The sequence below is a fragment of the Peromyscus maniculatus genome, chromosome 5, assembly GCF_049852395.1.
Source record: "Peromyscus maniculatus bairdii isolate BWxNUB_F1_BW_parent chromosome 5, HU_Pman_BW_mat_3.1, whole genome shotgun sequence".
NCBI classification, from domain to species: Eukaryota; Metazoa; Chordata; class Mammalia; order Rodentia; family Cricetidae; genus Peromyscus; species Peromyscus maniculatus.
The window spans coordinates 18,598,782-18,612,159 of record NC_134856.1 but is presented as its reverse complement, the minus strand read 5'-3'; the positions used below and the strand labels follow the sequence as shown (position 1 = coordinate 18,612,159).

The window sequence follows — 13,378 nt, the reverse complement described above, 5'->3', positions numbered from 1 at the left end:
CTGCCCTGATCTCTCCAGCCTTGGAGCGTCTGAGCTCTTTGAACCTCCCCATTGCCAGGACAGGTCTCTTAGGCAGTGCCTGCCTGCCTTGCCTGGCCTGGCTCCTTCCCACATGCTCCATCCATCCACTTTCCTTGTCTAGACACCCATGGGGGTACACACCACGGATGGTTTAGGCTTAGGTATTTGTGGAAGGTTGCTGACATCATGGACTGACTGATGGCTGGCTTTGACCACCGGCTATGGCTCTGGGCCCATTCAGTGAGTAGACACAATGCTGCTCTTGGAGCATGGAGACTGCGGCATGGGTGTCAGCTCTGCTGTCCTGTTTCTCACCTGCACGAAGAACTATTTCTGCTAACCCTGCTCTTCTGGTTACTGCAGAACAGGGTCACTATGAGATGCTGGGCAGTGCTGGCTGGGCATGGGGAGGACAGCAGAGGACACCTGAGCACAGAGGCCTGGGCCATCCATCTGAGGAGCAGCCGTGTGGGAAGCAGAATGCTTCATGGCCATCTGGGTTGGAGCTTGCTCTCAGCCCCTGGATCCATGATGCTGCTTTCTCTGGTTATCTGTGACAAGGACATGGGGCTGCCATGCCTGCTGGGATAGATCAAGCTAAGGATACAGATGTAAGCCTGGGTCAGGATGGGAGCTACCTATCTCGGCCAAGGCCATTTCTACAGCAGTCCAGGGCCTCTCCCCATCAGCACCCCCCAGTGTCCCCGTAGCCAGGGCTCTGGAACGGTACAATTGCTCTCCACTGTCCACCCAGAAATGGTTCTGGCTGCTTCTGCTCTTAGAGGTTCTGAAGGTGTCAGACAATGCAGAACACTGGAAGGGAAAAGCCACCCTCATCTTCTGAACAAATGGGGGATAAAATGGGAGTTCACGCCTCGCCTCGCCTGATGGCTGGTGGCTGTGGACAGCCAGAACCAGCTGGGCCTCCACACACTGTGAATGATGGCTGAGCAAGGTAACCGGCTAGTTTGGTGAAAAGACCTAGCTGTTCCTTCCCTTGTTTCTCTTTCTCCAGAAATTGTCCTGGATGAGATTAGTTGTTTCTTCCAGGAGGTGGGGACACAGGGTGGAGACAGGAAGCAGGAAGGGCATTCAGTGGCAGCCAGTCAAAGCAAGTGCTGAGGGGCCACACACTCACCCTGGGGCCCTTCTGACTGCCTCCTTCCATCCTTCAGCACTGTCTCTGTGATTTCTTTAGGGGAGACGGGACTCAGGGGACAGATAAAGCAGAAGTATCCAGTGGGGAGGTGGTATTGGGGCTGTATTGAACCCTTTTCAGAGGGTCCAAGTAAGTGCCTTGCTGGTATAGGCCCTGCGGATGGGACAGGCTGTTTCCAGCTCCTCTGGGCCACTCAGGAGGACCCTTCTTCCTGCTGCCTGTTTTGGGTGGTGGCCACTTGAGCCTGATCCACAAGACAGACATGGCAGAGCAGTGCAGGTCCTGATTCCTCTGCTGGGAGCAGTGATCGAGGATGGGTCTGACCTCCAGACTGGGTTCCAGACTGGGGCTGAGCAGGGCCAGGTGGGGACCCAGAGAGATGGCAAGCAAATCCTTAGAAGCTGCAGTCTGCAGTGGAGAGTCCTGGGATTTGCAGCGAAAGCCGCCGAACAGGAGGAGAGGTGATTTCAGCCCCTGGGCTGCATCCCTGGCACTGGCTGAAGAACTCTGGCTCAGTGGCTTCCCCAGAAGTCACCCCTGGCAGCACCTCGTGTCTGGAGAATGGAAAACTGAACTGCTTTGAGTTCTCAAAACCTGTGGAGCAAGGCATGGTGGCCCTCACCTGTAACTCCAGCACTGGGGAGGCTGAGGCAGGAGGACTGCCATGAATTCAAGGCCAGCCTGGACTAGAGAATGAGATTGTCTAAGAACAAACAAAAGCACAGAATCCTGCCAGGCACGGTGGCACATGCCTGTAATCCCAGGCTTGGGAGGCTGAGGCAGAGAGGCGGGAGGATAGTGTTTAGGGCCAGTTCCAGGCCATTCTAAGCTATTTAGCATAACTTTGTAAAAACCAACAAAACAATGTGCTTCCCGTCTCCTCCCACAGCAACAGTGCAGGCATTTCCTTCCATGAAAAGGTGGAAGAGGGGTGGGGGGGGGGCAGCAGGAAGCTTGGTGGGGGCAGGGCTCTCCCAAGCAGGACACAGACTGGGTACCCATCCTAGTGTGCCTTTGGGACCTTCCTAAACATTAAGCTGGATGTCTCCCATCCAATCTGCCATGCTCTGCTAAGGACAGTGAGGGCCTTCACTCAGAACAGACGCCAGATTTCTAGGGATTAAGTCCAACATGAAACTGCTTCAGCAACAGGGGGCACTTAGAGAATCCTGGGTCTAGTGACATCTGAGGAGCGTTTCCTTAACAAAGGAAGCTCAGGACTCAGGGCCAGGAGTCTCTTGCTCATGCTTCTTCCCCATGGCAGAAAATGGTGCTAATGGCTGTGGATGGATCGCCTCATGGCACCCACCCACAATGGGGAAAAATCTCTGAGGAAGAGTAGTGTGTGTGCCTTTGGATGTTTCCATCTGGTCAGGATTCCAGGTCTGGGCATCTCTGCCCAGGATACTGTGCTGAAGCCCCTAGGGAAGGGGGTCCCAGTGAATCAGGCAAGCAAAACCACCCCTAAACCTAACAGAGGTGGGTCGTATCTCTGAAACATGATCACCAAAGTTCCTCCAGGGACCTGCTGCTGAAGCCACAGTCAAGAAGACACCATCCTCCAATTCACTTGAACAGACATTTATTGAGCACCTACCAAGTGCAAGGCACTGTTAGGTGCCACAAGAAATACAGAGTGACCATATGGTCCCTGCCCGCGAGGAGCTCACAGTCTAGAGGGAGGCAACACAGTACACAGTTGGCTGCAGCTACACCTGCCAGAGTGGCAAGAGCCAGAAGCGAGACACCAAGTGCTGTGGGGTCACAGAATACCACAGGGCTGCTTCTGTTCAGAGCACAAAGAAGACTCAGGGCTGGGCCTTTGAGGAGGGAGGCTGTAGGGCAAAAGGGCATTTCTAAAAGAGAAATAAGCATGGATAGGGCCCACTGGCAACCCAGAGCTGGGTGGCTGGAGTGAGCATCATGGCAGGGATCAAGTCAAGTATAGCCATAGGGCACGAGCCATGGACACGAGGCCCAGAGGGTAGGAGCTGGCATTCTGGTCGCAGCTGTAGGAGATCACTGAAGATGAAGAGGATGACGTAAAATGGCCTTCTAGATGAACTTGGAGCCCTGTGGAGTCTGGGGGAGGGGAGAGCTGTAAAGTGGCCTAGTGTTGAGGGACCAATGAGGGACCAGTGTTATGGGGGATGGTGGGAAGTGGTGGGCAGCAGCAAGCCAAGAGCCACGAGGGCTATAAGGGACCTCTCAGGGATAGGTGAGAGAAAATGACAGAATGGAGGCCGAGGTTCTGAGAGTCAAGACCCCGCAGGGCTAGTGACAGGAGAGTGTCACCACAGCGATGGCGACATTAGGGAAGAGTGGTGACTCCTAGAAGTGCAGCTTCTCAAAATGCAGTTCCAGACCACCAACTGGGAGCCACTCAGGGTGTGCGGAAGTGACGAGGCCCCAGGCTTTCCTCTAGAGCAGAGTCCACACCTCAGGGTGCTGCTGGGTAACCTGCACCTTAGCAAGGCCTGCCCTTTCCACTGTGAGTCTAAGGGTGGCCCAGTCCGAGAACCACCTGTTGAGAAACTGTATGAAGGACTGGCCTTCAAGAAGAAAGGAATGAAGAAGGAAAACGGAAGAAATAAGGCCAATGGCCTCACTGTCTGTAGCTACTACATTAGCAACGAAACAGCAACCAGTGACTTCCAGGCTCCTCTCACGTGGTGGACAGAAGCCAGGTTTGCAAACCGGGGAGTGCAAACGTGGGAAGGCAGAGTGAAGCATGACCACCAAATGCAGGGTGTTTTAACCGCAGCATCAAAGGTACCGGGGACCAAGAGGGAGGCGGTAATGCCAGTGAACAGTGCAACCGATGGACCCAGCTGAGATGGCTCAGAGTGTGAGGATGGGGCATCAGAAGAGATAGGGAGGCAGGCTAGGCCCTGGCTGAGCCTGGTGCCCAGGGCACAGGGTCTGCACAGTTGCTCCTACCGGGGGAGGGGCTAGGTACTTGGCAGTGGCAAGAAGGGGTGGAGTCCTCTTTTCTTGTCTTACACATTCACAAACCTATACAGACACAACTTCATCCTGTCTCACAGCAAGACCCAGTAACAATGCTGCCACCACACTGGACCAGGACAGCTACGGCAACACACACACATGCACGCATGCATGTATGCATGCACGTGTACAGAGACTGTAAGTTCATCAGCTACACTAGCTACTTATCCTTTCAACCTCTGTAAGCATCAGACACCTTGACCAATGACCAAAATTATCAGCCTCAGCTACGCTGACCACCTCATCCGAATGTCAGGATACACAGGAGGCAGAGGCACTCCACATAGGGAGAACGCCAAGACACTCCCAAGTTCACTGTGGAGGCACTGAGGGATGGAGGTTGAGCATCTACAAGCACCTAGCGCAACAGAGCTTGGGATGAGGCAGAGAAGCAGGTTGTGAGCTTCCTTCAGTGGCTAGATAACTGGGCTTTAAATGCTACACCTAAATGTGATGGGTTTCACAAAGAATCTAGAATTATATTCACATTATAATCTACAAAGTAATTAATGCCTCTCGGTTTCCTCCAACGTCTTCTTCCCTCCTATATGGAGAAAGGGGAAAAGGGCAGGTATCTCAGAAACAACACTGAGAACACAGAGGCTCACACGACTCAGTCAGGCCGCCTGTGGAGCTGAGGAAAGCCTGTGCTCCTTCCTCCCTGCCAGCATCAGGATGAGGCACCTGCGGAGCACCCCAGCTCTCCTGCTTCCCAGGAATGCTGAACTGGGACTGAGTAGACCAGGAGGCCGGGGGGACAGCCCCACCTTGGCACCTTTGCTCTGCTCCAAAGCTAGGGCACAGGGTGGCAGGCTGGGGTGGGTCTACTCTTGGACCTTGCCAAAAGTCTATGTTTTCTACTTAGATAGGCTGCAGGTCTCAAACCCCCAAGCGACAGATGATACACAGCTCCCCAGCAGGTTGTATCATCAACGAGTTCCGGAGAACATGACTGAAGTATAAGTGTGTGGCCACCTAGAAAGCTCTGTGTTCATCTCCTGAGGGATGCAAGGATCAAATGAAACCAAGATACATACATGGTGACAGCATCCTGTGATCTACACAGTCCCTGCACCACGGAGAACAAACCAGCACCAAGTCCTTGGTTACTAATTGTGGGACTAGGAAAGACACAATCTACAGGGCAGCGGGGTTGATCATGAGGGCCGGGAGACAGCACGGATGGAAAACACAAAGCCCTTTAAAGGTCTGGGCGAGAGTCAAGATGCTAAGAATGACCAGGAAAGTTTCTCAGACACTGAATTCAAGCCACATTGAGAAGAGACAATACTGAGTAACTGGTTCTGAAAGACTCAGGAAGAGCTGCTAAGAGACCTCTAGAAAGACAAAAGAGGGAGCTAGCAGGGCTTTGAGACCCCTTCTGAAACCACTAATGCTATTTATTGGCTTGGGTCATCCTTGAGAATAGAAAACTTTTTGGCAAAGCTGTACAAGTCCACATGGGGTCTTTCCCATACTTGTGGGCTGTGGACTCATGCTGGCCACAGTAAGGGATTCCACACCAGATCCTCCAATCCTGCCTCGCCTTCTGAGGCGTCAGGCCGGGCGCACGTCGGCCTTGGCTGGTGAGTGCAGTAAGGAGCTAGGCCAGTGGAGTGTGCTAGGACTCAGTTCCCTTCTCTGTCCAGCGGAGGGGAAGAAGATGGGGCTGGATGGACTCTGAAACGTCTCCCCCGCTCTTCAGAGTCGGCTTTTGTCTTGTCACTCATTAGTCAGGCACCAAGTGCCATCTGCGGCTCCACTTCTGCACTCTCACAGTGGCCTGCTGAGAAGACCCACAAGAACAAAGCAGGCCGACTCCAAGGAGGAAGGCAGGGGTGCACACACCATGGAGTGGACAGGACAGATCACCTCAAGAAAATATACTTTAAGAGGTCTGCTTTCCTTAAGGAAGCAACTCCTTTTTTTTTTTTTTTCTTTTTTAATTTTATTTAGAAAGGCTAACCATATTCATTTGTCAATTTTTCTTCAGCTTTAAGGAAAATAGTTTAAAAAACATAAAATTGTAAATACACTCAAGAGTAACTGCTATGAAACAGTTCTGAACAGGCAGAAAATGTACTTTCCTTTACAGAAAATGTTAAATCTGTAATAGCAGCATAATTTATATATAGAAAAAAGCTGGCTTTGAAAATCCAGATTTTTGTATACATAAAACATCTTCCTTCCTCCTTTTCCTATCCAGCACAGCAATGTTCACTCTGGGAAGGCTTCTTCCCACTAAGGTACCTCCCAGAGTTGGCAGCTCCCTCTGGTCCCCAGCATCAGGGGGCTCTCAGGCCAGCCTTCAGTCCAATACCAGGGCAGAAAGGGCATTCAGGTCTTTCATGTAGGGATGAGCTACCAGGATCTGGTCGATCTTCAGTTTTTGCTCAGAGTCAGGGAAGATCTTCAGCAGGGCCTCCCTCAGCTCGCTGGTCTCCGCAGAAGATCTCTGTGCTGGCATGAGAATGTTCTGCTGTATACTGGGGAGGGTGACCAGGGGTGTGAAGTGGGGCTGCTGAGGAAGCCAAGAGCTTGAAGAGGCTCCCTGGTTTCGGGAAGGAGGCTGGTGGCTGGTGCTGACTACCTGGGTGTTGGGGCTCCGGAAGCCAGGGTCAAACGTGTCCACATTTGGCAGGGCATTGAGTAGTGGCTGCATGTCTCTGTGGATGAAGGGATTATGGTGAGAGAGGCAGGAAGAAACCCTTCAAAGCACCTATGGCTGACATTGAGGGGCTACAGGCTAGTTCTATGGTTTCTGAAGGCCTGAGAGCCGTGGGGAGGTGAAACCAGCCCCCACCCCACAGAGTGGCCTATAGGGCACCGGCACCACTTCCAGACCCACGGGGGAACAAGCACCCTAGGACGGACAGCCCCTTCCCAGTCGGCTGTCTGAGGGCAGGCCCCAACTGCTGCTCCGGAAAGGTCCCTGCTCTTCTGCAGGTATCGACTGTGGGCAGTGTCAGCTGGCAGACCTGGGCAGAGGCATCCCCCGGGCAGAGGCAACTCCACCAGGCTCATGGAATCCCTGCCCCTGGTGAGTCTGGCTGGGGCATGTGTGCCCTCCAAGCATGTGCACATGGTGTTGTGTATGCACCCAGGGGGCGCCTGCCCCGCTTCAAAACCCACCGATTCTAGCTGGAGTTGAGAACTAATAGCGCCACTAACTTCAGAAGTTCAACAGGCTGCAAACCTTCCAAACAGCATCCTCTCATGAGAGAGTGACGGCAAGTGCCACCAAGCACTCTGAGATGACACTACGTGAGAGGGGAAATGACCAGCAGGGCTGATCCTGCCACCGGGCTACTGAAGAAACAGAACAGGTAGCGAAGAATCCACCTTTAGCTTGACCCAGGCCTCGGCTCAGCATAGGGCCTACGCAGCCTCAAACACAGGCCTTGAGGCCTGAAATGCTACCAGGATTTCCAGTGTAAGACGTGGGATTGGGGGATGAGCTAGACAGTGTCCAGCAGGCTGCCGCTTCTGTGGTGTGGTCAGATAACCCTGTCTGAGTTAACACCTCAACTGTGTAAAAACCAAAGGCTCACAGAGAAATGATCACAAGATCAGGAAGCTCCAAGTGTGCTGGTCTCCATTATAGAAGATCCCTGGGTGGAAATCAACCCGTCCTGGTGCACCATCAAGTTCAAACTGATGGTCCCAAAGGCTCATGCTATAAGTGACGATTAGCAGCCTTGAAAGATGGGAGAGAGTGTGCCTTCTCTTTTTAGGTACCCAGACCAACCCCATGCAAAAACCTGCCAGGAGGTCCACAGAAATATAGCTGATTTTGTTTTTAAAACAGAGAAGGTCTGCCACTGGGTTCGCATGAAGGAGGCTGTGGTTAACAAGGTCACCTGAGAATTCTGAACATAGAAATAACCTCTACCTGCCAGTGTCAGACAAATAAGCAGGCAGGCTTTCCCATTCAGTGATGGTAAACAGTAGCTGTCACCCCTCATCCCTACCCCCACCTCCCCACCCCTGCACTGAGTCCTAAGCAGGACCCGTCAGCACTGCAGAAAGGTACATGGGAAAGAATCCTACACAGTGAACCCGGGCAGCAGTGATGGACAAGTTCTCCCCGGCTTGGAAACCAGCTTCTTCTGAGGCCCTCAGAATGTCTGTGTTCTTTTAGGATTAAAACGAAAAGGAGCCCCCCCACACACAGGGCAGGCCTAGACCCCAGGCAGCAGGATCCGAGTTTGGACTCAGCCTGCCGACACAGAGGAAACAGTCTAAGGCAGCAGGCAGGTAGGCAGGCCAAACAAAACTGAAAAGACCACACTGAAGATTAGCCTTGGGGTGCTCGGCTGGCTTCTCCATCGGTCACATAGCACTACGTCTAATTAAGGCTTAAAACAAAATTAAATGCCATTTCTAGTTTTCAAGGACAGCATTTGTTCCAAAGCACAACATTTGGTTAAAATAAAAAACCTTTGACATACAAGGGTACACAGAAATACCTAAGAAAGCCCTCCTTTCGAAGAAATTCTTCTAGCCGAGGTCCGTTTCTCCCCAGAGGGTCGTCAGGAACCATAAATATGTCCCCCACGAACGTGTACTGAAGCAGTCTACAACACAGAAAGCCACAGTGCTGACCATCAGTACCCTTCACTGCTGTAGGAAATGGAAGCTCTCAAAGGAGCCACCCCATTGGGGGCAGTAGTCAATCTAAAATTTCTGACTGCTAACTGAGGAGAAGCAACCCCATATGCAAGTGAATCCGTTTTACTTCTGTTGTGGACACAGCCATGCTAGAAGCTTTCCTCAGCTGCCCACAGATCTCCTCCAGACGCCAGCCAGTATTTTCTACCAGATGAGCAAACACGATTAAAGATATTCTGCTTGGGACTCAGCAGGTGTGCCAAAGTGAAACTGAAAACAAGTGTGTTCACAGGCAAACCTCTGCTATTTAAAAGTGAAAACAGCACCCCAGGCAGAGAAACCCAAGGGTGATCCGGCATCCCTCATCCAGGACAGGGGACCTGGGCCTTCTCCGCAGGAAAGTCTTGCCAGGCACACCAGAGACCACGGGGTCTAGCACCGTACAAGACATAAAGAACCGACTGGCGATGGTGGTACCTGCTTTTAATCCTGGGACTCCAGAGGCAGGAGAGGTGGAGCCTGCCAGAGCTACAGTGAGCTCCCGTCTCAAATAATGAATACATAAAACGAAATTCAATGAAAAACCCTAGTGTCTAGGCCTGTGGTGCACATTTTGGTTTCTGAGTTGCTTCTGTGAGGTCTGAAGCCATTGGGTTGGTTTGAGCCTCCTTGTATGTAGAATTGAGTCTAACACACACCACAGTGTCGGACAAGTTCAGCAACTCATCAACTGTGCCCACCAGGTCAAAGGTCACCTCTCCTCTACCCATCACCAAGACCTTTTTAGCAACACAGGGCTGAAAATGTCCAAAGTAATTCATTTTCATCCAACGTTTGCAGCAAGCGTTCTCTTTCTCTTAACCATTTAGTGACACTGTTTTCTTTCTTTCTTTCTTTTTTTTTTTTTTTGGTTTTTCAAGACAGGGTTTCTCTGTGTAGCTTTGCGCCTTTCCTGGAGCTCACTTGGTAGCCCAGGCTGGCCTCGAACTCACAGAGATCCGCCTGGCTCTGCCTCCCGAGTGCTGGGATTAAAGGCGTGCACCACCAACGCCCGGCTAACACTGTTTTCTTATTTGTGTGCCTGCAACTTTCCTGAGCCCACTACCCTGGCAAGCCCACGGTGAGGTAAATGCAAAGAAGAAGTAAACAACAAACTTCCCATGAAAGCAAAGGAGAAAAGATTACCTTCTTGTAATAATTTCTCTCCAGGACACGGACTCAGTCACAAACTCTCTGAAGTTATCATTTGTAACAATGATACCCCCAGTCTTGTCCGCTAGGTGTAGCAGGAACCTATGGTAACAAGAGAGTTAGTTCACAATGAGCAAACAGCATGCCTGGCTGAGAGAAGCTGTGCTAAGGAAATGAAAGGGTTTCCTCTTCTTAGGAAAACAGCCAGTTTAAACAAGGCGGGACACACAGAAGTAGATCCCTGTCAACTGAAGATGGATAAATAATGAGTATCTCTGGAATTATAAGTGTGATTATAAAACAACTTTTTTTCATGCAATCTAATCATACAAAAATGATTTCAACTATGATTCCTATATTTTCTATCAAAGACCCACCAATAAACTGTGGTAACAATGCTTGAGGACTTGAGGAGAGGACAAGTTAAAGGTAACAGCCTGTGAAATCTTTCAGCTTTCAGTTGCTCAGCTGGCTGAGTTTACTTCAATGTTAGTTGGCAGTCAGCTTTGCAATTTAAAAAAACAATTCATTTTCTGCTTCGCTTTAAGAAGACATCATCATTTTGGCCTACATAGAGACATTTACTCGGTGATGAAAGGACATATGGTGATGACGTGGTGTTTGCAGTTTTAAAACAGTGTTAGTCGTGCTGGGATCAAACTAGGGGCCTGGCGGCAGGCAAGTGTGAGTGAGGGCACAGCAAAACACCACCAAGACAGCTGCTCCAGGGCTGGATGGCAGGGGGAGGACAGCCAGGGGCATCTGGAGGAGTCCAGAGCAGAGAGAGAGAGAAGCAGACTGGCCATGATCAGGGCTATTTCTCAGATGGGGCTGGGAAGTAGGGGTCAGTAGAGATTTGACACAGAGAGAAGCTGGAAAGAACGAATATGGAGAGAGGGGTGGCTTGCCATTCTGAAGAGTGGGGCCAGCGTGGGAGCTAGCACAGTGGAGGGGAGAAGAGTGAGTTTAGCATGGGGCTCTGATATTCATAACATGGACATGTTACTGGGGACTGGAGGAGCCCAGGTTAACTTGGGGTTTGCTAGGTAATCACGGGCACAGCCAAGGGAAGTGGCCCTTTCTGGTAGGCAGGAATGCTGCATATGTGAGCTTGTCTCTGACAGAAGTTCTTCTATAGTCCAGCTTGAGAGAGCAAAGACTGCCGTTTTGGGGTTACTCACTGCCTTTTGGAGAACTGGGGACTCTTTTGGACTCTATCACTGAACTCCCAGCCCTGTGTTTGAGAGACAGGGTCTTAAGTCTCACAGGTTGGCCTTGAGCTAAGTAGGTGAAGTTGACCCTGACCTTCTGGTGCTGGGGTTACAGGTGTGTATCATTACACCTGGCTTACCAGGGGCTAGGGATAGAACACAGGGTCTCATGTACATGGTGATGAAGGAGTAAGAAGTAAATAATAAAGGATTTTGTTTTGTTGTTGAAGATTATCCCTGTTTAAACCCTCTTAAAATCTTTATGAGTGGCCAGGCATAGTGGTGCACACCTTTAAGACCAGCACTTGGGAGGCAGAAGCTGGCAGTTATCTGTGAGTTTGAGGTCAGCTTAGTCTAGATGGAGTTCCAGAACAGCCAGAGCTACATAGTGAGAATCTCTCTTAAAAAGCAAAACAGAACAAAGACTGTGAAGATACTGGAAATGCTATTTCTAGACTAAGAACAAAGGTAGTGAAACAAAACATAGCTCATGGAGTCCAAGGTGAAATGGCTGTTCTTCTTAGCAGTGGCAAGGACTCCTAGCTAGGACTTAACTCCACAGTTCCCAAGCTTAGGAACCTTGGAAAGTCGGTTTTGCTTTGGTTTATTTTCACCCCCCCCCCCCCCCCCCCCCCGCCACAGGAACTCAGGAATGTATTCCAGGGTAGCTTAGGATTCACTATGCACTGAGATGACTGTGAATTCCTGAGCCTTCTGCTTCTGACTCTAAAATGCTGAAATTACAGGTTTGAGCCACCACACTTGGCTGAGTTCCTTATTAATGAACATTTCAGTTTATTTCTACAGGACATGAATGCCAATGTGCTTTCTGCCCGGACGTCAGTAAAAGTAGATAGTGAGGCTTCTCACACTGCCCACCAGGACACACAACTATGTTCTCTGAGACCCTGAGCCAAGCCGAAGCTTCATCTGCACGTCTATGCCTGGGTCTGAATCCCTGGTTGTGAGAAGAGAGCTGCGGTGGTAGAAACCTGCAGGCTTTTCCTGGGCCTACTGGTCTAACTGCTTTTTCACCCAAGCTGCCCAGGGCTCCCGAGCTGCGGCAGTGCAGACAAGAAATGCCCTTCCAGGACAGATTCCTGGGACTGCTCTGACTCACGTGCCGCCCTCTCCCAGCTCTTCTCACACCTGGATGCGCCCCATCTAACCCCATCTCTTTCAGTGAGTGAATGTTGGTAGTGGCCCTAAGTCACCTCTGTCCCATCAACCACAGACCACCGTGGGTAAGAGTAAAGCAGTGCTCGCATTGGGAAGAGTGTGGAAATGGACAGGATAATTAATGTAGAGAAGGAAGAGACGAGTCAGCCCCGGGGCCCCAGACACCATGCCTGTGACTCCTTACAGGGCAGCACCTGAACAGGTGTAAAACTACATAGCACTGGGTAAGCTTGGAGTCAAAATTCCTCCTTTTGGGGGGTGGGGATTTCACCACATAACCCTGGCTGGCCTGAAACGCAGACATCCACTCACATCTATGATCTACATAGTGAGTTCCAGGCCAGGGGCTGCATGGTGAGACCCTGTCTCAAAAAAAAAAAAAGGAAACCCAACTACACGTACCTGCCTTTTCTCACCTCAGACATGCTTTACTAATTAAAGCAAACCACACCTAACACAGTAGTGGTTTGGTACCATTCCTAACCTCACAGAGTGCATGAGCCTAGAGTGACCTTCAGTATACACCTGTTTGGTGGCAGGTAGCTGCCTCCTCACCACCCCACTCCCACCTTGGGAAGGAAAACAGCCCTTCATACCTGTCATCATGAGAAGCAATTCTTTCTCCAAAGACCATCCGGGCAGGAGTTAAAGATAATATTCCAAGCTCCTGGAGCTGGGTTAAGAAGTGCTGTTCTGTTCATGGAAGAAGTTGATATGTATTCAGCAAAGGCTATCTTCCCAGATGTGTAAATAAATGAATGCAAACCCAAATATTTAACTTGGGGACTTGCAGAAAATCTTTTTTCCTACTGACTCAATTTTACTAACTCACCAGATGAAGAAGAAAAAAAAAATCAAGTAAGACTCAATACTCAGGCAAATTCTACTTATGAACTGACTGGGTAGTTTTTAAACAACCAACCAACCAACCAATGTTAAACTCATTTGCCTATTAAGACTAAACCATAAGCCTGTAATTAATTAATCCTGCCCCCAA

General features: G+C 50.5%; 1 protein-coding gene across 2 annotated transcripts in view; it reads right to left on the bottom strand.

Annotated features, from left to right (window-relative positions):
* Nucleotides 1-6,143: 6,143 nt before the first annotated feature.
* The window catches only part of N4bp1 (NEDD4 binding protein 1), a 41,565-nt gene continuing 34,330 nt past the window's right edge, over nt 6,144-13,378 (bottom strand). For both annotated transcript variants that reach the window (XM_076571766.1, XM_076571768.1), the window contains exons 4-7: nt 12,978-13,074; nt 9,986-10,093; nt 8,659-8,766; nt 6,144-6,855 (exon numbers count right to left, since the gene is read on the bottom strand). In XM_076571766.1, coding sequence (XP_076427881.1) covers nt 6,498-6,855; nt 8,659-8,766; nt 9,986-10,093; nt 12,978-13,074 — 671 coding nt within the window. In that variant the 3' untranslated portion in view covers nt 6,144-6,497. The remainder of the gene's footprint in view (nt 6,856-8,658; nt 8,767-9,985; nt 10,094-12,977; nt 13,075-13,378) is intronic.